The 25,243-nt window shown below is 42.6% G+C and overlaps 1 protein-coding gene across 2 annotated transcripts in view; it reads right to left on the reverse strand.

Annotated features, from left to right (window-relative positions):
* Nucleotides 1-1,939: 1,939 nt before the first annotated feature.
* The window catches only part of LOC134535767 (FAST kinase domain-containing protein 5, mitochondrial), a 77,088-nt gene continuing 53,784 nt past the window's right edge, over nucleotides 1,940-25,243 (reverse strand). Inside the window, exons 4-6 of one of the 2 annotated variants that reach the window (XM_063375012.1) lie at nucleotides 19,138-19,367; nucleotides 8,555-8,810; nucleotides 1,940-3,705 (exon numbers count right to left, since the gene is read on the reverse strand). In XM_063375012.1, coding sequence (XP_063231082.1) covers nucleotides 8,709-8,810; nucleotides 19,138-19,367 — 332 coding nt within the window. In that variant the 3' untranslated portion in view covers nucleotides 1,940-3,705; nucleotides 8,555-8,708. The remainder of the gene's footprint in view (nucleotides 3,706-8,554; nucleotides 8,811-19,137; nucleotides 19,368-25,243) is intronic. The other variant, XM_063375011.1, reaches the window with a different exon arrangement.

Genomic DNA, 25,243 nt, shown 5'->3' on the forward strand with positions numbered 1-25,243 from the left:
GCCTGTAGGGCAAACGACTTTAGGACAAACGCTTTTAGGGCAAACGCTTTTAGGGCAAACGCCTGTTTGGAATGAGGAATGAGAGAATATGCTTCGAAAATGCGTTTAGGGCAGGGGTCGGCAACCTGCGGCTCGCGAGCCACATGCGGCTCTTTGGATGTGAAGCTGCGGCTCTTTAGTTCCGTACCAGAAATACCACTCAAGCATTAATAGTAAATCCTCTCAACACAAATGGTAACGAAATCCACATTGAGCCATTTTGAGTATTTGAGCATCTCTAGAAATGCAATTGATCGATTTAAAAAGTAAAGCTTTGTGGAGTGGAAAATTTACAGAGTTGAAAAGCAAGTTGGAAGAGTTGTAGGTCCAGAAATGTATGTACGTAACGCAACAAAAGAAATGCCACGAGTTGAGGCACTTAAATTCGACGCATGAAATAGTCTTCCTGATTGCTACAGTGAGGTGAAGAATTTGGCATTTGGAGTGCTATCTTCGGATCGACATATTCGTGCGAGCAAGCTTTCTCGTGCATGAATATAATTAAAAGTAAAGTAAGAAGCCAACTAACAAATTAAAGTTTAGAGTCGTGTTTGAAACTTAAAACAAGTTATGAGGCAAATTTATCCAAACTTTCTAAAACCATGCAAAGCCAACGCTCCCATTGAATGTGTTTGCGCAATTAATTGTTATTGAAGTACAAGTTAGTGCTGTAAGTGTTTAATTGTTTTAATTTTTTACTAATATAATAAGTGATTATCAAATAAGACCATATATTATCTAATTTGTTGTGAAAACACACTACTTATAAATGAATAAATTTTTCTTTATGAATAAATAGATTAGTTTTTTTTATCAAAAAACTTTATTAATGCAAGTACTATTTATTGTTGGCAAGAAAAAATTTTGTGGCTCTTTAAAAACTTTGAAATTTTGTAAATTGTAATTTTTGGCTCTTCCGACTCAAAAGGTTGCCGACCCCTGGTTTAGGGCAAACGCCTGTAGGGCAAACGACGCACTCCCGTTGACACTAATAACAGATGTAATCAACATATGGACTTTCTTTTTTCGAAAACAATTAGTAACTAGTGTTTTTTACATTAAAAATGCACGATTTTATCAAAAATAAAAAAACAGATAGGTACATTAGTGAGCATACTATATCAATGTTTACGTTTCAAATGTTTCTTCAGATTAGTCGATGATTTATAACTCAGTTTTTGTTTACACAAATTACAATTAGCAAACTCATTATTTTCCGTGAAAAAATTCCACACAAATGAAGTCTTTTTCGTGCACTTATCCATTCCTTATTTCACTATAAAGATACTAACTACAAAGCATGACAGCCCGCAACATGGTGATACACGGCCAGGACGAACTGCAGTAAATGTTGAACTGATTGATACTGGTTGTATCAGGCGGGCATGAGAGTATCAGAGGTAGAGAATTACCAGGTGTGATAAATAATGTATCAGATTCTCCTTCCGGTCGCACGGTCTGCGTACGCGGAGCTTTGTTGCCTCCTGGGACCGTCTGATACAGAAGTATCAGAGACATGTAACATGGTACAATGCTGTATCACTATCAGATTGGAACAGATACCGAAAATTGCTGTAACAACCCACCTCTATCAGGCGTTAGCAAGTATTTGAAAATTGTGAATTTGTATTATATAATTTGATATTTCACTCTGCACTTCAGATAGAATTTTTTTTTCTTTCAAAATAGCTAATAATATTGCTAAACAGTCATCATGCAATATGAAACTCAATAAATGCAAAAAGAAGCTATGCTGTTATGAACACAACGTTGTTGTTATATCCAGAGTATTGATGATAAGACACAATTGAGTATGAACACACATTTCGAATGATATTTATTGTACTGGATATATATCTTTAGTTTAATTTTTTTACATGGTAATACACAAAGCTAGCTACAATAACCAAACATAATTTTTTTTACTTGATTTTTAATTCAGATCATAAGACAATCAGAAAGTGGAATTATTGGAACAGTAAAATAAAAATACTAAAATAATTATACAGTTGTCAGTGAAAATGATTAATAATGTTCTACCAATAAAATAATCTACTTGACAAATAACTGACTCTTAGGTAATGGCTTATTGGTTGATTTATTTACCGATTGATTGATTAATATCATTGATTTAATCCGTAACTCCCTCATTACAACAATTCCACCTGTTGGAACGTAATAATCAGATACTGTACGTTAGATAGCAGAAAAGTTATGAAAACAAGGTGATGAGTTTGGATCATTTTTGGATCCATGTTGCCAAATATTATTTCTTGTACTGAGGTTGAGAAGTTAGAATTTTGAATCTGAATAATATCTTCGATATAAAACAATAAAATGACCAAGATTCCTATATCAAGTTTTTGCATTCATAATCACCTTCGAGGACAACATTCTCCAACATTTAGCGGCCATATCCATCTCCTAGCTAACTAGTGTTAATCCATGTGTGCCCTGTGTGCGTGGGTCAGTCGAATGATTATGGAGAGCCCATCAAGCCACCACATGTTCCACACCCTTCGATTTATAATATTTGGTTACATTGAAGTTTTTTCTTATGCTAGAGTGACATTTTATTTACCACCACAATCTTCAGTAACCAAGTACGACTTGTGTTTTGTTAATTACATTACCAACTAACTGAACGCTTCCGAGTGTGGCTTCCGAGGCTGTTTTTTTTTTTTTTTTTTTTGCAAAATTAATATTGTTCAATTTGATATGTACTCATTTTTACACTACATAATTCAAAGTTACCTTTTTTTTTTTTTTGTGAACTCGGCTACATACGGTCTCTCCAATACCTACGGCAAGTTTTCGAACAGTAAAGGTCGCTCTGTATGGCGCAAGCATGCCGACCTATCATCTTCTGGTGCTGCCATCTTTGATGCTCCCTGGGAACTTCAACTGTGATGCTTACCGACCACGTAGTTCTGAATTTTCATTTGCAACTCTCTAATTTATCTCAAAGACTAAATTGTGCCAATACCTTTGTATCTTTCTGCCAATGATGTTTTGTCAATGAAGGCAGCAATGAAGCAATGATTGTAAACAAAATTAAAATAGCTTTCAGTTTTCGTAAACAGACCACATGTAATACTACACTGGTGACATTAAATATTTTTTTTTTCACCCATGATGAAGTAGATGAACATAAGTAAGAAAATAGTAAAGAAATTTATTTTAAAATATATTTTTATTATTACAATATCACACTAGAATTTTAATGAAAGTATTTAAATAAAAAAAGAACAAAATCACCACTAATTTGAAACTTCAATATCCTTTTTCTTACCAGATAAATGATAAATAAATATTTATTCATAAATTACAATCCAAATTGTCTTTTTAATTTTTCATAATGAATGTAAAAAAGACTTGAAAATTTTTTTTTAATGAATATGTATGTGTCTACTGTTACCTACTCCACAAAAAACAAAAACATAGGAAGTAAGTACAAATGTTGGTGATCTGTCGTCATTTTGCTACTAACTACAATGTTGTAACCAAATATTGCATACACAACATTGTCACAACATTTTTAAAGCTGTTTTTTGTTAAATCTATTATAAAAATACATCAGCTCCATACACAAAGGCTTGGCTTGAAGGTCATGTTGCCAGGTAGTGCTGGAGATGACGGACAAAGATACGGCCGAGTCGAGAGTTCCTGGAAAAGGAAAAGTGTTAAATAAGATTCACATCTTTAATTTCATTTTATTTGTCTCAGATTTATGGCCTCTTTATTTATTCTCTCTCTCACATACAGACACACACACATGCATGGATGCACACCCATGACACACACATGTATATGAAATGGAAAAAAAAAAAGTGTTAGCTTTGGCAACATGTACTATGTTTCTCACGTGTGCTCAAGCACCTAAAAAGCGAACTACTACTTTTAGATTTGTTAATATATATTTCATATTTTCTGTTGCACAGTTAAATTCCAGAACACATTTTGAATGTAACCAAATTGAAATAAATTTTTAATCAAATAGTACCGTCTGTGAACATTCTTTTCTGCTTCGTATTTCTACTATAATACAAATATAAATGTGTGGCTACATGGTGAGTTTTACATTTTGTTCATTTTATAAAGATGGAGCGAATAGTGCAGTAGTGAGACAAAGAACTAGCATTTGGGAGGACAGTGGTGCAAATACAGATCCGATCATCCTTATTACAAATGTGACAAGTTTTAAAATAATAACATATTATTAAATGCTTCAAACAACTCCAACACACTTACTATATGTACTATTTGATACAGGAGCAAAATATGCAATGACAGAAACATTGTGGAACAAGAACTGAAAGTCACTACGAGGTCATAGTCTCATTTTCAGCCAATTATTATCAAACTCGCATATTTTGAAATACTTTAGATTGGTCGATTTGAAACTCTATAAGGGGCAGCAAGCTATGTTATTCATTTCCCTAATTTACAGCAAGTTGAAATAAGCATAAATACAAGTCTATCCTATTGAAATCACTATAGTTGAGTTACAAATAGCTTCGTAATCTGTACTTTTTGCAAACCAATTTAACAATACAACAAAAATAATTAATTTTGAATAGTACATTTTAATAAGTTTTATTTAAATTATATCCAATAAAACTAAATTAAATCAGTCATTTGTTTATTTATTTAACTGCATTATATTTGTTTAAGTTAAATCCCTGTTTTTCTGTACAAATTTCAACTGTATTCTGTATTTGAAATCAAATTATTTCCACCTAAGCTTAAAAATACTCTTATTTAATGATTTTAAAGTGGTTATGTTAGAATAACAACAAATAATTTTGCAAGTTATACTAAAAATACTAGCTGTAAAAAGTTTTCCAGCATACCATGATATTTTCTGGTAAGAACTGAATATATATATATATATATATATATATATATATATATATATATATATATATATATATATATATATATATATATATATATATGAGTGTCTTTGTGTGTGTGTGTGTGTTTATATGTATAGTATAATATTCCAGAAAAATTTAAATACAAATATAAAAATTATTTTTTAAGTAGGCATGTGCGAAGCTTTGATAGTACAATCGAATTAAAAGTTTTTTTAATATTTGATAACACTTCGAAACAATATGAAATATTTGCATTAAACGAAGCTTCGTATCATTTAAGTCTTTACGTCGCATGTGCGATTTATTTTCTGTTAACTTTGAAAAATCTATCACTCACATGAGTGTGACTTCATAATTGATTTATCTAAAGAGTGACATAACGTACTGCAGCATTGTCACAGACCGGGCTCATTAATTTCATAAAACAAAATTATAAATGGATAAAGACGCATACACTAAAGAAATACAGTCAAAAAAAAAGTAGTGCAATATGGAATGTTTTTTACAGATGTTGGCTATTGTTCCGCACAATGCGATAAATGCAAACAATTGTTCAAATGCCCGCGTGGTAGGTCATACACAGTGATATAATTTATTTTATGCATGGTAATAACTGTTCTCCAATTGTAATTCAATCTCCAGCGGTAAAAAATACAAAGAGGTTGACATCGCGACTAACAGAGATAAAATCACAAAAAAAAAATAAAAATAAAAAAAAAAATTGGTTGTCCTTAAAGTCGGTTTACAGACAATAGTTTAATGTGATGTCATAACAAAACATTGATGAAATGATTGCATACTTTTATGAATAAAATTGAATCATTTTTATTGAATTATGACTATTTTGTATGGATACAAAGGAGGAGTGAAATGAAATCTACAATTTAATTGATAAATTTACTTTTATTTGCACTCATTAATTCAAATATGTTCATTACTTTAACGAACAGATTATTTTAACTATAACTTTTAAACATGATTGCTATTTAACTTCTTCCAATCTGTGTTATTCTGTTAAGGATAGGACGATGATAGGAAAAGTAGGAAACAAATGGGAGTGTTTCAAGTTTAATGTGCCTCGAAAAAGTCAAATCTATGGTTGTTCCAATCGAGTGGAAGAGAGATAGATGCGGCGCAAGCGTACAATGAGCGTAACGGGACAATGAGTCATCTTTTTTCGTGTGTGCAGCCGGCGTTCATCAATTTATTAGACTTTGTCACGTCAAAAAGACAAAGTAAAATGCAATTATGTTACGTTGCGATCACTCATGGAATGTATTTTTTTCGTTAATTTTGTTATGCCTTCAAACTAATAACGTTTAACGTTGGCTACTTTTAGACAAGATTTTCGTCGTAACGTTCAAAACAATGGTTTCGCGAGGATTTTTGAAGCCAAGATAAAGTAATTTGCTACAAAAGTGTTAATGTGTGTGTGGTAGATTGATATACAAAGTTTAGATAGCAAATTTGGAATTTTTACTATCATTTGACAATACAGAATTTTCCCCAAAACACATATCACAATTATCGCTAGTTTTTAGTTGTTTTGAGTAGTACTTATTTTGATGTGGATGAGAAAATAGCAAATATTATTAGACGTTAATGATCTGTGGAATAAATAATTATGATTCTGGTTTTGGTATCTTTCTAATACGGTTAGAGCTAATCTAAAATATTTAAAATACAGATAATGGTATTTTTGAGTAGGCTACTATTTGTCCTGAACACCACAAATAAGTATTTTTAATGTTGCTAACATAACCTAACCAACAATGAATGCCAATTGACAGTATTTTAATTTGTAGCTAAGCTTACCTAACCAATTGTTCAAGCATTTAAACAACAGGACCTTTTTTTATATGTAGTTAACACCTTAACCACCCATTCACATGATTTAGAATAATTTAAATGTAGCATAGCTAACCTAACCTAACCAATTTTTTAAACTGCAAATGACCGGTTAACTGCTTGAAATACTGAAATGCAGATTACCAGAGTCATCAACTAAAATGAGAGGAACTCAAAAATAAATTTTTTATAATTTGGTTTTTTCAGAAAAATACCTATTCTAGAATAATGCCCTATTTTTAATTGCCATCCGAGGGCAGTTTCGTTATTACAGATGATTTTCATTTAAAACATGAGAACAGTTGAATGTCCTTTGTTTAAATATTTAAAATATCACTTTTTCTATTTTAAAAACACATCTAGTACATTTTATTTCAATATAAAATGAAATCATTTACACAAAAAAATGAGTGTGACATATCAAAAATAATATTTCTTGCAGGCACTACAACAACACTCCGGAACCATTTGGAGGCAAAATACACTGTGTTGTACAAGAAGCTATTGAAAGAGAAAGAAAAAATTCATGAACTTGAAGAAACGTCTGCAAAAAAAAAAAACACAACTGCTGCAGTCTACTTTACCAACTATGTACAGAAGCACACAGAAAATGTCACCAATCGATCTTAAAGCACAAAGTATTATAATTAAAATTGCCAAAATGTTGGCAAAATAACTTTTTGCCTTATGAGTTTGTACAAGGGCGTGGGTTTCAAGAGTTAATGGGATGCAAAAATGTTGCACCTACATACACAGTACCAGTTTCTCTGAAAATTACATTCCAGCTCTTTATGAGGAGAGGGGAGGAGAAAAAAAAAACCCTCAAGGAAATGATTGTACAAGATTTACCAAAAATATCATCTATAGTATACTTCACGTTCTACAGACAGTTACATCAGCCTTACCTGCCATTATCTCCGACATGACTTCACTTCGGTGTCATTTGCAATGAGCAACACTGTTGTAAATGAATCCCTCACAAGTGTTCATGTGGCTGCTACCCTAAAAATTATTCTTATTGACTGGGGAATCGACCCCGCTGTGTCACCTATACCATTATTCTGTATCACTGACAATGCCCATAATTTCAGACAGGCTTCTGCATCATTACATATTTAGAGACGGTTCAAGATCATTATTTGCTCATACCCTTCAAATTGCAATTGAAAACAGCAAGAATGATTGCCCAGGTACAACTACACTTCTTAGTAAGGCCAGGAGTATAGTTGGTCATTACCGAAGAAGCATTCGTGCTAGGAAAAGACTACACACAATCCAGGAGCAGTTGAAGATAATCCAGCATGTTGATACAGGTTGGTGCTCAGAGTACCAAATGCTCAAGAGACTGCTGGAAATGAAACCTGCTCCTGTGGCCGACCACGTGAACTCTGAACTCTGGTGATGCAGACTTGCTGACCGCAGTGGAATGTAAACATGCTGAGAACTTTGTTCAAGTTTTACAACCACTTGCAGAGGCCACTGAAGAAATGAGTGGAAACACTTACCCAACATTGTCCATGATCATTCCAGTACTTCACTGTCTTTTTTGTAACCTCGAATCGCTCATCACTGCCAAAAAAAAAATGGAGTGACACTTGCAAAAGCGTTGCATAAAACCTTAAGTCAAGGTTTCCAAACTACATGCAAGAGCCCCTACAGCATGCTGCAATGTTGATAGATCCCAGTTTAAAGCTATTCTTTTATTGGAAATTAAAAGTACGTTTCCTTAATGCCAGTGACCTTATAAATTATTTACTGGTACATTGCATTTGGTCAAATATACTTGCCGAATGAGCAGTGTTATTTGTATGCAGGAACACAACCACTCTCAGCCTGAAGATGCCCACTGCTGCGCAGAGTGAAACAGCGGTACTCACTGGAGAGCAATCCTCTACAACTGGGTGACTGCCTGCGTTGTTCGGGAAGGCATTATCCAAGATGTCACGTAGCCTCTGACTGAGTGCAATTTGTTGAAAATATTTTTCTCCTGAGGTACTCTGGTTTCTCAGCAGCAGAGAGATCACTAAACTCAAACCATGGGACCTGAAAGAAAAATATAATGTTGCACACATACTTTGGTGGTAACTCCGACAGACCCACATGAAGTTTGTGCTAATCTGTCACAGGTTATTAATTACTATAAAAAAATATACAGTTCGCCTTGAAAAAAAAAAACTATGCAAATAAAAAAAGCTGTTTAAAATTATGTGGTATATTTTTGTATAATATATATATTTAAAACTATATAGTTATTTCAGTTTTTATTTTTGCAATGTCTTTGCAAATAAATTGACATGAGTTATAACATGATCATACAAAATGCTTCATGACAGCTGCACTTGCAACTGAAATGTATGTTGTGAATACTGCATTCTTTTTTAACATTACAGAACCTCACCCATGATGTACTATAGTTCTGTCTTCACACTACAGGTACCAATGTACCTGAACGTAAATATGTATGTGCCCCTACGAACTGCGATACTATCTCGCTGCGCATGGAGCGTGGGGTATTTGAGGTTGAGGTCGGGGAACTTTGGCAATCCTCGGTGCTCCCGCCTAGAGGTCGGAAGCGGAAATGGCGCTCATCAAACTAGTCTGGTCATTTCGATGCGGGTATCAATATCGTCTGAAAGGGTATATAAACCCCTCCTCAGCTTGTTTAATGAGGAGATGCAACCCAGCTGATGCCGCCGAAGATTGCCGCCGCCCCGCTGATGACAGAAGAAGTTGGACTTAGTCTCTGGTGAGTCTCGTCAAATACATATTGATTGAGTAAAAGAAGTAGACTGGTCGCAGATGGTAGCAGAAACGACGCAGTAGTTTGAAGACTAAGGAGTAGCGAATGGTAACTGATACTCGTTTACTACAGTTGAGTGGTCAAGCATTTAAGTAGTGACGTCGTTCCAAGTGCTCCCTTCGCTCGCACAGGTCGTTATGTTCCCTCGTCGCCTCACTAGGGTGGGGGGGGGTAGTTCGCGGCTTGAGGAGTCCTGCTGCGCTTGGGACGTTTTTGCGGGAAGCGGGCTCCGGGTGACGCGCAGCGATGCTGAATGCAGGCAGTCGAGCTTCAGACCTGGACCAGGCAAGTCGTGTGTCGCGCCTCGCAAGTGAACAGTTCCACCGGGAACTGAGCAGCTCCGCCCGCATCAGGCCACCACCTCTACCGATCCAGCTCCCTGCCAGCCACGTGGCGACGTCACGACCCCGAGGATCTCCGCTCTACCTGTGAACTGGCCCACAGGGTCTAAACTTAGGCTAGTTGGCGCCCTCAGCAACGGCAACATCGTAGCAGGGACCGGTAGGGCGACAAATGGCGCCCAGCTAGTGTGTCTACCAAATTTTAGGCAAATCAGAAAAAAAAATTCAGCTTGCTAGAGACGTACAGCGCAAACCAGTGAAAAACGCAGGCGAAAACGGCATAACTCGCAGGGTAGGGACAAAGGTCTTCAGGCGCGCATCACTAGACAGACAGGCGCCGGGAAACGGGACCCGCTGGAGAAATAAGGTCACAGCACCCCCCACCCCAGCAGCGCGCAGTCTCCAGGACACCACCCCTCCACCCGCGCGCCGAGCGCGCGTGAGAACGCCCGAGGATCACCGAGGTAACACATTTCACCACCGACCGCGACCGCGCAAACATCCGCGGGGCGAGGACGTGCGGACAAGACCGCTCGGATGATAGCGAAGGGAGCGCCCTCCCGGATCTGTCCACGCCCGCCACCGACGCCGCGACCCGTCGTCCGGGTCTGACAGCCGCGAACCATGCCATGTACGCGGGAGCTGACGTAACCATCGCCATGGAGGAGCCCTGCGACCGCTGCGGAAAACCATACACCAACAACAGCTGCGCTGGTGAGTACCCTCATAAGTGCTGCACATGTCAGTTTCCGCACTTAAGGGCAGAGAGCAATATCCAAGCCCCGACTGGCCCTCTGTGCGCCGCGAACAGGTGTCCGGGCCGCCATGACGAAGTAGCACATTGTCAACAGTGTGGGACTATCAGGCACCGCGCATGCGCTGACGCACTCGAGTTTGTAAACTTCCGCGACGGACTTTACCTATGTGTCGAGTGTGAAGGACGCGCACGTAGCCGACTGAGTGGCTCCCTGGCCTTAGTGCACCGCCCCCCTAGCGGACCTGTCACTCTCCCAGAATTCACGGGCCACGCCCACGACGACCCGTGTTTATTCCTAAGTGCCTGTGAAGAGAAACTAACCCGGCACAACACAGCGCCCGAAGACTGGACGGAGCGGGTCAGCGGACAGCTGCGAGGGGAAGCGCGCACTTGGTGGTCTCAGGCGGGGGGATACGATGTGGGCTGGGAAGACTTCTCACGCCGGTTGGAGGCTCGGTTCAACGACGCGCGCACCCAGAACAAATGCCGCAGTGAACTGTTCAGCCGCGCGCAAGAGAGTGGGGAGAGCGTGGAGGCGTTTGTTTATGGCAAACTCCGGCTTTACCGCCGCCTTTCACTCGGGGGCCGCGCCGACGACGTGCTCCCTTTCATCGTAGAGTTGGTGTCTCCCGAACTAAGCCCATTCTTGCGCGGGGTAGTTTCGCACGGACTAGAAAACTTCCTCGCCCGAGCCAGGGACATAGAATACGATCTGATGGCGCACCGACGTACCAAAAACATCGCGACGCCGCGCCCAACTCCGCAAACTCAGGAGGCGGTGCAACCAGAGGACGCGCAAGCAATCGTTCCGTACATAGAACAGCCGCCTCCGAGAGATAACTACCGGCCTTACACTCCGCCCCGGGGGAGGGGGGGAGCGTCACAAACCAGCCCGCCCAGCCGGGCCGCGCAACAACCGCGCCGCGAGGAGCGCCGCGGCGGACCACAGGGTGCCCAAGACAGTCGCCCGCCTCGCTGTCGCTACTGCCCCACGGCGGAAAACCACTGGCACAATGTGTGTCCGACACACGAGGCCATCTGGCAGGCGCGAGGGGGGGAGGCCGTACCTCCGGGAAACTCCGTCTAGGGAGCAGTGACATCGCTGGCCACCGCCCCCCTACCCTTCGTCCAGCCCCGCACACAAATGCGCCACCACGGCCACCAGGTCGCGATGACGCCCCACCCAAGCACACCATGTTCCAGGACATCAGGGAGCAACGCCTCCCTCCAAGAAGCGACGCCGCTAATCCGGCGTCGGCGTCACCCCCGCCCGCGTCTGCAGCAGTCGTCCAGCCGCCGTCTCATCCCCCTAGCACTAGTGGGGTCGGCCCGCCTCATCCGTTCGGGGCCCGCCCCAGGTCGCCGGCGAGCGACGCCGCCCACCAGGCATCGGCGCCGCCCCCGCCCGCAGCTGCAGGGCCCGACAAAGCACCGCCCTGTCCATCAGGGACCACTGGGGACGGCCCGCCTCATCCGTTCGGGGCCCGCCCCAGGTCGCCGGCGAGCGACGCCGCCCACCAGGCATCGGCGCCGCCCCCGCCCGCAGCTGCAGGGCCCAACAAAGCACCGCCCTGTCCATCAGGGACCACTGGGGACGGCCCGCCTCATCCGTTCGGGGCCCGCCCCAGGTCGCCGGCGAGCGACGCCGCCCACCAGGCATCGGCGCCGCCCCCGCCCGCAGCTGCAGGGCCGAGTCGGTCCAAAACCTGCCTGGGCCGAATGGGGCCAGATGCCGCGGAGCTGATCCGGATCCCAGTGGAGCTGAATGGGCAGTCCATAGCTGCGCTAGTGGACACCGCAGCCACACACACTTATGTCGCGGCCCACCTCATTCCTGAGGGGGACCTGGTGCCGGAGGTCAACACCATCCAGCTGGCCACTACTGGGACTAGCATGCTAACGACTGGGCGTGCCCAGGTAAGGATTGGCATTAGAGACATTGTGAGCTGCACCAGTGCCCTGGTTGTGCAGGACCTTCACGATAACCTCATCCTGGGGCTACCCTGGCTGGTGCAAGAGGACGCCACTGTTGAGGTCCGCGCAGGGAGGATACATGTGGGGACCAGGGGCCGCCGAACTGTATATGGGCTGAGGCACACCCCACCCCCTTCCCGGGCCGAACCCCCCCGCCTAGCTGATCTCCGCCACAATGTTCCCCCTGAGTACCACAGATTGTTAGAGACAGTCCTGGAGCAGCAGCCCCAGGTGTTCTCCGCAGCAGACCAACTACGCCAAACCAATGTCACAGAGCATTGCATCCCCACCATCCCTCACATTCCGCCTTACGAGAAACCATTCGGGTTTGGGCCCCGCGAACTACTTGCCATCAGGGAGCAAATAGCAGAGATGTTGTGCGATGGCGTCATAGAGCCTAGCGAGTCCCCATACAACTGTAGGATCGTAATGGCAGACAAAAAAGACGGCTCACTTAGATTCTGTGTTAATTTCAAGCCAATCAATAACCTCACCATCCCCGCACCACCACCCCTCATCAACATCTCAGAGGCCCTCACGAGGTTAGGAGACGCCCGCATCTTTTCGACACTTGACCTGAAGTCGGGGTACTGGCAAGTCCCAGTAAGCCCCAAGGATCGCCCCAAGACCGCGTTCACGGCGCCCGATGGGCGGCGCTTTCAGTTCTGCGCGATGCCGTTCGGGCTGCAGGACGCCCCCGCGACATTCCAGACCATGATGGTCCGCGTCCTGGACGGGTACATTGGCGAGTTTGCCACCGCGTACCTGGACGACGTGATCATCTGGTCACGGACGTGGGAGGACCATGCCCACCATCTCTCGCTGGTCCTCGAACGGCTCGCCACACACGGACTCACATGCGCGCCACACAAGTGTTACATCGGCGCCCGTGAGCTAGAGTTCTTGGGGCACATCGTCAGCGCCGAGGGCTGCCGCCCCATCCCCGAACAGCTAAGCCTCATTGACAGTAAACAGGCGCCCCGCACCAGGAAGCAGCTCCAGAAGCTAATGGGGCTGTTAAACTGGTTACGTTCATTCATTCCCAATTTTGCCACAATCACCGCACCCATGACGGACCTTCTCTCCCCGAAAACAAAGTTCCGGTGGACAGAAGCCGCGGACCAATCACTCATCCTAGTGAAGCAACAGTTCCGCAAGTGCCACAACCTGTCACGTCTGGCCCCAGACAAGCCCATCTTTGTCCAGACGGATGCCAGCCAGGACGGTATGGGCGCGGTTCTCTACCAGGTGGGTGATGATGGGGAGCGGCTGGTAGCAGAGTATGCAAGTGCCAAGTTCGGCCCCGCAGAACGACGCTATCACGTGAATGAGCAGGAGTGTCTCGCGGTGGTGTGGGCCCTCAAACGCTACCGGCACCACCTTGAGGGGAGACCATTCACCCTGCGCACGGATAGTCAGTGTCTGCGGTGGCTGGACTCCTCTCAGGGACGAAAATCGAAGTTCACCCGCTGGGCACTCATGCTCCAGGGCTTCACATTCCATGTCGAACACATCCCTGGGCGAGAGAACCAGCTGGCAGATGAGCTGTCCCGTCACCCAGACCCCAATACCATCTTCCAAGACACTCAAGGGTGGGATGACCTGATGCCACCGTCCCACCAGCCAGCTACCGGTCTAGCAGCATCACCTCCAGCGGCACTCTACGTCATCGGACGAGCGGATCCCACGGTCCAAGCAGAGGCATCGCCCACCCTGGCCACTCTGGTAGATCACGTTAAACTGGCCCAGCAGGATGACCCAGACACGCAGCGCAACCTGGCAGCATGCGGTGAACGCGCCCTACCAGGGGAGCTCCGGGTCGCAGAAGCAGCAGGAGTTGTCACCCGTCCCCCTGTCACTGACTTTAGAGAAGAGGCACGGCAACACCAGGCTCGATTCCTAGCCACGCGCACTCCACAATCACCAAATCCACCGACGCCATTGGAGCCCGGGCAAATGGTGTATGCCCGGTGTCACCACTTGTCGTCTAGCAGCAAGCGCTACTGCACAGGTCTGAGCCCCAAATGGGCCGCCCCCCGGGAGGTACTGCGACGTCTAGGGCCCACTTCTTACTTGATCCGACTCCCGAACGGTAGGTCGACAAAGATCCACCGGGATGATTTGCGTCTCGTCCCACCCACAGGCGCCCCAACTGTCCCAGCGGGGGACAGGGACAGTGGAAATGACCAGCATACATCCACTGCTCACCCCACGTCCCCAGCTGCTCAACACCCAAGCACTTCTTGCCCCACATCCCCATCAGACCAACACCCAACAACCATTCATCCCACATCACCATCAGATCAACACTTAACTACTCCTTGTCCCACGTCCCCATCAGCTCAACACCTAAGCACCATTCGTACCGCGTCCCCATCAGACCAACACCCATCTACTGCTCACCCCATGCTCCGTTCGAGCGGCGCAACTTTACGCGAGCTCGAGAGCCTGATGGATCGGCTGGACCCAGAGGGATTGTCCGTAGAACTTTAAGATGGGGACGACCCAACCCTGCTCAACCTCGTGTCGCATCCGCAGATCACATTCCCTGATGGAATAGACGACGACTCCCGATCCAGTTCGCCAGGATGGCCCGGATGGGATCAACCACGCTGGCCATTGGACGCGAGCCATGGCAGTTCAATGTTCAGGATGAACATGGAGGAGCCAGAGCAATCCGAAACCGGACCATCTCAGGAAGGACATCCATGCAACACGCGGCAAATATTGGTGGAACAGGGCTGCGAGAACAGCCCCAGGACAACGGCAGTTACACCCAGCGGCCTAACGGGAGACAGGGCTGAAGTCGAACCGCAACGGGAGAGTCAAGGGGAGTCCAGCATCCCGGAGGAAGCCAGACACGAGGGACTGAGGCGCTCTACCCGAGTTCGTGTAGCCCCACGACACCTGGTGGACTACGAATGGGAAAACCCACATGAGAAGATCAACCGAGCGCCACACCCCGATGCACCACGCCTTCATGTAATGACCCTCCTCCCTTTGGATGACCGGTCCATTCTCCCCATCATTGCCAGCCAAACCCCGAGCACAGAACCATCCAGATACATTCCGAACATGGGTGGGGAACAGGCCCCGAGGCAATGCGTGTGACATGGGGCTTCGAGGGGCATAACGGCCTCAGTGAAGGGGGGGCATTTGACGTCGTTCCAAGTGCTCCCTTCGCTCGCACAGGTCGTTATGTTCCCTCGTCGCCTCACTAGGGTGGGGGGGGTAGTTCGCGGCTTGAGGAGTCCTGCTGCGCTTGGGACGTTTTTGCGGGAAGCGGGCTCCAGGTGACGCGCAGCGATGCTGAATGCAGGCAGTCGAGCTTCAGACCTGGACCAGGCAAGTCGTGTGTCGCGCCTCGCAAGTGAACAGTTCCACCGGGAACTGAGCAGCTCCGCCCGCATCAGGCCACCACCTCTACCGATCCAGCTCCCTGCCAGCCACGTGGCGACGTCACGACCCCGAGGATCTCCGCTCTACCTGTGAACTGGCCCACAGGGTCTAAACTTAGGCTAGTTGGCGCCCTCAGCAACGGCAACATCGTAGCAGGGACCGGTAGGGCGACAGTAGTTAAGGTCATGAGGGCAGGCGGTGGTAGTAAGGTTCGTGAGGTGCAGACAAGCTAACAATAAGAAACTCTACCTGACTTGACAATGTTCTACGCAGAGTAGCAGACAGCAAGTTGAAGTTGCGAGAGCATACACACTTCGTAGTTTCAAGATTTAAAGGCATAACGAGTCTTGAGAAACCAAAGAGAGGTGCTGTGTGAAGGCAAGAGTGGGACAACTTGTGTCTCTAGTCACCAAGTTGCAGAATTTGCGAGTGGCGTACTCACTGCAAGTACCACTACTAGCCGAGGACGTCGTCAGCGAGTTCGTGGCCAGGAGAGTTCCTGTCGCGGAAGACTTACTGCAGAAGTCATCCCCTGTAACGGACGAGGCGTTGAGCTGTGTGTGACACCCTGGGAGAGGACGTCGATAACCCAGAAGAGCTACCACTGGGACTTCACATCAATATTATGAGGCACGTACGACAACAAGGGAATCTGCATTGGCAGGCGGTGTATTCCATTGACACTTTCATAAAGATATACCATGGCGGATTCTGAGGTCGTCATTGAGTCGGAAGAGTAAATAATATTATGTAAAACTTGTAAATAATGTCTCTATACTTGTACATTATCAATGTTGTGCCATCCTATGCATGTATGCATGTATGCATGTATGCATGTATGCATGTATGCATGTATGCATGTATGCATGTATGCATGCAAGCATGTATGCATGTATGCATGTATGTATGTATGTATGTATGTATGTATGTATGTATGTATGTATGTATGTATGTATGTATGTATGTATGTATGTGTTGGCATAGCATTTTTTTTGCAGACCATAAAATAAAATTTTTTGATTATATAATTTTACGTAAATATTGTTTTACATGAAGGCTTTAGTTATCAAAATTTTAAAGAATCATTCACTGTTTTAAGTTTTCAGCTGGCAATAGTAGGACATAATAAAATGTGGAGTTCTGTCTTATAAAACCATCGGCCATGCATTTGTAGTTTATTTTTGCAGCGTAGTAATTTACCTGTTGAGTAGAGACAGTGTCAGGGCGAACGCCAGTGTGTTGGTCAGACACCGTCACCATTAAGGCTCTTGCCTGCTTCGATATTCAGGCCCTTGCAGTGTATTGCTTCTATGCAATTGCATTTGTTATGTTTACAAGACCTGGTGCCATAAAGGAGGCAAGCATATTCAGAAGCCTGAAATTTAAGAGTCAAATAGTTGTTATCATGTTTAAAGAATTGAAACTTGTTCAATGCATTGTGTGTTAATGTACGTATGCATTCACTCTCGCCCCTTCGCCCCTCTAAGTTGTCTTGCATCCCTCTCCTTTCATGTTAGAAGAGAGATACAGCCCTGTCAAATGGTTAAAATAATTATAAGAATCGTTAGTAAATGAATAATGCAGACTTTCCAGAAAAATTCCTAACTCAAAAAGGGAGGAAAAATAGGGTGACTCAATTTTATGTACAAGCATTATACACTATAAATTTTTTTTTTTTCCATTTTACCAGGAAACTCCCTGAAATTCAGTTGCAAACGACATCACTTGTAAAACTGAAAGTCTGAGCTTTGTCAAATATTGCCAATGGTACAAAGATCTGCCTTGGAATTTTAATCGCTGGCAACTGAGTTTACAAGGACTATCTTTGTAAAAGTACAAACAATTTTATTACAGCATACAGGATGTTTCTGAATGATTCATCTGATTTCCAAAGGCTCTAACATTTACATGACTGATGGTAGAACCTTGGGAGTATTTTAATCTACATATAGGACCACCAAGTGCACGAATATCCTCTGAGCCTTCCACCGATGCCGAGCAGGTATAACACACCCTTGCAAGCACCTCAGCGGTTTCTGCAGCCACTGCTATTGCCATGTGAAAGGAAAGGCATGCAGACAGTCTTTAACAAAACCCATGGGAAATATCACATGCGCAGACATCAGGAGACTTCGGGGCTATCCGTATCCCCACGACGACAGACACATAATTCAGGACGTTAAAAAAGGTAATAAAATCACTTTAATATATGAGGTCCAAAAAGTTTTAAAAACCTTAACTTTCCTCTTTCCAAAAATAAAAAATTAAATAAAAATTTTATGGAGGTAATAGTACAGCATATATTGTATTTCAACATAATAAATTTAATTCACAATAGATATAATCTTTAGTAGAAAGGCTACTCGTAGTAATATACAAAATTAGAATAATTGATCCCTAATTCCCAAACTTAATATGTAAACATGCACACCTATTTGTTTTTTTTATACTCTTCAGTTTAAATTGATGAAATTTCATTTTGATACACTCCCTGGTATCTGGATCTTTAAGTTTCACATACGTAAATAACGAGTGCAGTTTCGTCTATTTCTGTGCTTCTATTAAATTTTATTTTTATAGATGAGGGAAGATGAGTACACAAAATATTATCTTAATAACAATACATGGGTTTGGTAAAGAAGTTGATTACTGAAAAATATACATGATTATTAATACATGGATTCTATAATATTTGCTATATGGGCCGGTCCTAATCAAAATATTATTAAGATGTTTTCTCCGCCATCGTAAAACAATAAAAATAGAAATAAAAATAAACAATCCCAGAATTTTAATTCATAGAACATAGCTAAATTAAAGTCCTGTAGTTATATAATTTCTCAGGATCGTCGAAGTAGTAGACTAACTGGCACGCTGTAGATATCGCGGAGAATTTGGAGGGATGCTGGTTGAAACTAGCTGGAAGAGGAAGAGAAGGGCTACCAGGGTGCCGTAGCAGTCGATGGTCACCGAGGATGAGGAAGAGCTTGTGGTCGCCATGTCGGCTCCAGGCTTTTGGACCCTTGTTTGAATATAAGTGATTACAATATTCAGTTTCATTGTTTCATAAGGAGTGACTTGGCCTGTGGGCAGACTCACCACGATGGGACGATAACCAATCCTGCCAAGATGCCTCAGCTTGGTGATGGTGGTCCCCAGGAGGGTGTTTTCATTCCTGATGAACATGTTCATGCCCGCAACCACCACGCAGAACCATCTACCACTCTGGGCTAGTCTCGGGGCATACTTGACGTCCTCTATGCGGTAGTTGCTGAACAAGTCCGCCACCGGGATGCCCTTGCCGTCGGCATCCACTGCGAGCACCACGTCTGCAACAGAACATGTGCACACGTGGTCTCGAGCCAGTGCAAGCGGGACATGGCGTCCGGCAGATGAAGACAGCGCCCGACAACCCTAGAGTTGCACTGACGATGATCGAGAGTGGACTGCCGTCTTCTGGGAGGGTCCAGGGTCACCCCAGACGTGGCCCTGGGTTCAACGCCCCGAGCAGTGCGCCATCTGTGGTGGGTGGGATGCGGCCTTAACCTGCCGCTCCCATCGGAGACACCGGGCGGTTCTGGGCATCTACATGTGGACGTGATGTGACCTTGCACGTCACACCAGAGGTTGGGTTCACTGGCAACGATTGATGTTAGGTACACACTCGTAGCAAACTGTGTGTAACACTCGCACCCGAGATATTGAGGTCCCTGTGAAAAATTTAATTTCACTTATAGTCAAATATGTGCCAATTTAAACACTTGTGCACATAATTGTCCGTATACCCAGGTTCTTGGTTTCTTGATGCAGGTAATCAAAAAATTAAATCCCCTTTATTGTTTTACTTATATCACGAGAGATAAAAAAATAATTCTCCTAAGCTTTAAAATTCTTAAAAATAAAAGCTTGTAATTCTTAAGACTATTGGTTTTAACATGTAGAATACATTATCATTTCATGACATAACAGTTCATAACATTTAACAACTTTGTTTACACTGAAAATGTCACAAAATACTTATAACAGTACTTTTTAATTAAATACTATATACAACACTTATTCATATAGTATATATAAATTTTTTATATATTAGCACTAGGTTAAAGAAATGTTTCTTTACAGTGGCAATCTGGCTGACATTTTTACTTGCTATTTTTTTTCTCTGCTTTTGTTCAATTTTATTTTTATTTTCTTAGTCTCAGGGAGAGTTATTTTTGTTGTTTTCTTGTTCGTTTTGTTCACGCTTTCCTGGTGGCTAAAAACTGATGAGCGGAGCTAAATGGCGATAGGAGTGGCGCTGTCATATTCATTACACAGCTCACACTTCACTGCTCTTGCATCACCCTCTTCCTTCAGCGCCTGGCCGGGAAGGAAAACAAATATGCCGCTCCACTGGCAAAGGGTCCATCGAACCTGAGTTAGGCCCTTAAGTTTACTGACCACAATTTTTATGAACAATAGTGTCTTGATCAGTGTTATGCATTCTGTCATATTCACTTGGGTATTGTATACTTTCTAGTACAGTGTTATAAACTCCCGTGACACAAGGCTTGACCCTGTCTATTATAGCAAGAAGAGACCCACATCATAAATTCTGCTTTGCACATTCGTCAAACATGGACAAAACATAAGTGCTAACACAAGCACTATCACACCTCACATGCATAGGGTCTAAGTTTTGTCAATAAAATTTGTAAATGGAGTAATTCCATACTATGTTTTATCCTTTAAGTAATTAACTTTCAAGTGCAATCGGCTGATGAATCAGTCTAAAATGATTGAAGTCGTGTGCACACAAAATATATAAAAAAAATAATTAAAATTTTCACAAATTAAAACCTTTCTTTTTGTCTTTTAGATTAAAATCAAATTAAGAGTTCATTCTCAGTGCAAAGTGACATTGTAGCATTGCACAATGAGGATTTGTTATATATATATTTTTTGGGTCATAAGAATATTGATTAAGAATGACTTTGATATGAAGGATAATAATTTTTTTATATGTAGATAAGGATATTGGTTTAGAGCTGTTAAGAATTGTTATTAATTACTTTGGTTAAATTTCATGGAAAGCCTTAAAATACTTATTTCCTTGAGATACTTAATTATTAATTTATGGGTTAACTCCAGTTCATCATTATTTTGATATTTGATAATTAATTTCAGTAATTTTTTTGTTTAAAGTAGTGTAGACTATAATTTTACAGGACATAATTTTTGAACTAAAATTTCTAATACAGTATGAATTTCAACTTTGATTACTAAATTTTATACATTGTATTTAAATTTGTTGGGTTCTATTGGATACTGCTAGTGTAATATTTCCAGAATAGTCTAGAAGATACAGAAGGAAGAGCGAACAGGCGCGACACACTGGTGCCAGAAAGTTATTTTTCACTTTGTAAATGCGTGTTTGGGATTTACGCGTCACGTGGACGCACAGCTGTAGCGACCGTCTGGTAGGTTCTCTGGAGGCTACCACTAGCCAGCCAATCAGAGCGAGCCCTGGCATGGAGTGATGCGCCCGTCCGAATTTCCTTATATGGTCATGTTTCTGAATTCTGTGCTCTGATTGGTCAGTTGGCCCACGGGGTTGCCTCCCTTGTCTTCACCTTTACAAGGGAAGGTAGTCTCGTCGACCAGGTCACTTGTTGCTCGATCGTCGCCGAACACGGTTGCGTCGTCGGCAAGTCACGACACACAACGGAAAGTCACTAAGGGACATTATAACGCCTAGGGGCTGGGGCCAGGTCACATTTTTTTTAAACTTAAGTTCTGTATTTTTTGGACTAGTTAATTAGAAATTTAGGCCCTAGGCGTCGGCATCGGCCCGACTTATTGTGATTCCGATCTGCAATCGACGGTACCTTGAGTTATGTAGTTAACCAAGGGACATTACTAAAATATATATTTTTTTTGGCGAGTGACAAGACTCCTCGACCATCAACAGCAAGATGTATGGTTCTGTGGTATGTATTTGGACCTCATCCTATCAAAATTCAAAGACCTTGAAAAAATTTGTATAAGGAAAAACCAAAAAACTGTGCAAGTAACAAAGCTTTCGAACTTAATTCATGCGTAAAATTGTGTACTGATGCCATGTAACGATGAGAAAAAACATTTTTTTATTGGAAAGAAATAAACAAAGGTAATTTAATAAACTCTTATTTCAAAATAACGTCGAACGCAACTATCGTAATGAAAAATTCCTAAAGAACATTGTTTGTCTTTGTTTTTTTTACGTTTCTCTGTGTGCTTAGCCGGGCCACACATACTGTGCTGTTACATGACTATCCCATGCACAGAAAGTGAATTGTTTTTATTTTAATAACATTTTAATATATTTATTGTTATTTGTTTATTTTCATGTTAAATGCTCTATATTTGTACATAATTGGACGTATCTACGAGTGCTACACTCTATGACGTAGCCCGAGCTGACATTCAAGCAACAATTGGCAAGACCCCTCTAGGGCACTATTGACTTTAACAGCAAATGAAACTTTTTCACGTATTTTATATAAAAGGATGTTCATTGTTGGAAATTAACATTTTAAATTTGTGACATTTTAATGATTTCTGATGTATTGTTGGAAGTCAGTATTTTGTTTTGAAGTGTAAATTACGTTAAAGGTCTTTGTACTCTGGCCAATGAGAGGCCGAGTTACTTAAGTTAAGCGTCCTTTAGAAAGAGAGTTAAGAATAAGTATTGGAATGGTGACGGCGTTGGCGATATAGCCTGGGTTGAAATCCCTTATAAATCAGATAATCTGAAAAGCTAAATTAGATAATCCAGGTGTAAGGATGTTTGAATCGTCGTGTATTTAAATGTATGTGATTAATATAGGGCACATCCGCACAGATGTGTAATTAGGAGTGTATCCTGATGTGAAAAACTGACTCATAATATTCTCCATCGTAAAAGACCGTTTTCCTGCACCGAATTTAATTCAATCCTGCTAACCACGAATAAAAACATTGATTATTGGTCAAACTAAGTAAAGCCTTTCAGAGACAAACATTTTATACCAATTAATATTCTAGATACATATCCCAGTTCAGATCCAGAGGTGAAATGAGACAGGGATCTCATGTTGTTCTACCCACCCCACATACTGAATTAAGCCCAGGTATATTGTTTTAAATTAAACGTTAACGGTAATAAACTATATTTTACATACTTTCTTCGATCAAAGAGTGAGAACGATGGAACTAATAAATTGAATTAATGAACTTTTGTTGTAGTTTCATGTGTGCAACATACATCCTGCTTGTTATAGACATAATTCTATACCACTTGCCAAGCCAAAAATTATATATATTTATTTTATTAAAGACTATTTGTTGAATCATATTATTTTTTATATTATTTAATAATGTGTATGTTTCAACGACCCTAAATTCTACATGTTTTCACTCTACTTAAATATTAGATCTGAAGTGTTATTTTTTCTCATGTATTCTACTCCACTTGTTCTCTTTGATAACAAAGTTAAGGTCTACATAGGAGTGGCGCCCAGAAACGACTACAAATTCAAAGAGTCTCCACACAATAACACTAGAGTGACTCCACCCAACAGAGGGGCCATAATAAGAAGTAGACACATAATACAGCATATCTACTCAATACAATGTAAAAACGTGTAATGTACATTGGATACCATTATTCCAGATAATAAATTACATCATGTCTGCATGTTGTTTAGTAGTGCCTTACAGTGTTCTTGTTGCTTGTAGAGCTAATGGCGACACACAGCTGGTTGGCAGGTACACAAACCTCATAGTATGGTCGACGATAATGACGGCTATTCCAAAAATCGTTAGTTAGATTTTCAGCAAAATTAGGACAGCTGTTCTTGTAGCAATGTCAGCGTACGAAAATAAAGGTTCTGCTTGTTGCGACCAACAAGATTCATTTACTAACATCCTGATCTGTACATCCAACTCTTGGTTAGACACTGTTTACACATCTCAGCGCGAGTGGCACATCACATCATCTCGTCGCACGACAACTTCAGTTGTTAACAGCATACATTCAGAGTTGTGTTCTTATTTATCTACTTTGGCACAACGCAACACTTAACAACATAACATTACACACGACGGGAGTCTAAAACCTTGTCTCTAAACATGAGACATGTTTAGACGTTTAACACTAATATTTACACATATAACAGTGACGGCACTGCTTAACTAATCTTCATAAAGATAGTTACTAACAGCTGTAGTGAACTCTATGCTTGTGTTGTGTTTCAGAATTGTTCGGGACTAGCTGGCGAGGTGTGGGTTGCCACAGCTGCAGTAGTGGGGACACGGGGCCGGCGCGGAGGGCGGTTGTTGTGCGAGCACCGCACATTCCTCGAGTGTCGCTGGCCTGGCCGCGCTGACGTATCTGGGCGACATGGGGCCAGTCAGCTGGCCTGTGCCCTGGGGGCACTGGGGCCAGAACATCCCGGAACGTAGGAGGGAGCCCGGCGCTCGAGGCTCACTCCGGCGGGAGTCGGTGTGTGAGGTGTGGTCCACTCTGGGTGGTCACGCGTAGTGTGAGAAGATGTGCAGGGCCGGCGGCCATACCAGAGGGAGGGGAACAAAAATGTAAGTGATCTCTTGTCTTCATGAAATAATAACATGGTACAGCATAACAATAGTAGTCACTGAGACAAATGTAATTTAAGCTTAAGTGTTTGTAATTCAATTAAGTCTAAATCCTGCGATGTCTCTTACAAGTTTCTCATGCTCCTGCGATAAATAAGGCCCCGATATAAGTAACATTCATGTTATTTCATTTTAAAACTTGTAAAATAATTTTTAAATGACCCGCCTGTAATGACTTTGAATGTTTGTAAGCCATGTTTTTAATGTTTTATTTTTTATTTTTAATAAATGTTTATATTTATGGAACTTAGTTTTAAGCTTTTTTTTTTTTTTTTTAAACTAATCTCTGAATAAGTACTGAGTCATACCATCAGCACCTTCCGTAGCGAAGGGTAACTACACAATTCCTGGTATTGATTTAATTATACTTGTTAAAATACCTTCGCAGCAGTATTTTTGTTGTTTGTGGAGTCTCTACCCAGAGTCACACTTGCATCACTGTAACCTTCTGGTAGGCTGCAGGGTCTAAGTTGATGGTACTAACTGGAGGTTTGGATGGACCAGAAGACATAGCAGGCCTCTTGTCTTCCTCACTGGGACTCTGGTGTAT

This window comes from Bacillus rossius, chromosome 10 (genome assembly GCF_032445375.1).
Source record: "Bacillus rossius redtenbacheri isolate Brsri chromosome 10, Brsri_v3, whole genome shotgun sequence".
Taxonomy (NCBI): domain Eukaryota; kingdom Metazoa; phylum Arthropoda; class Insecta; order Phasmatodea; family Bacillidae; genus Bacillus; species Bacillus rossius.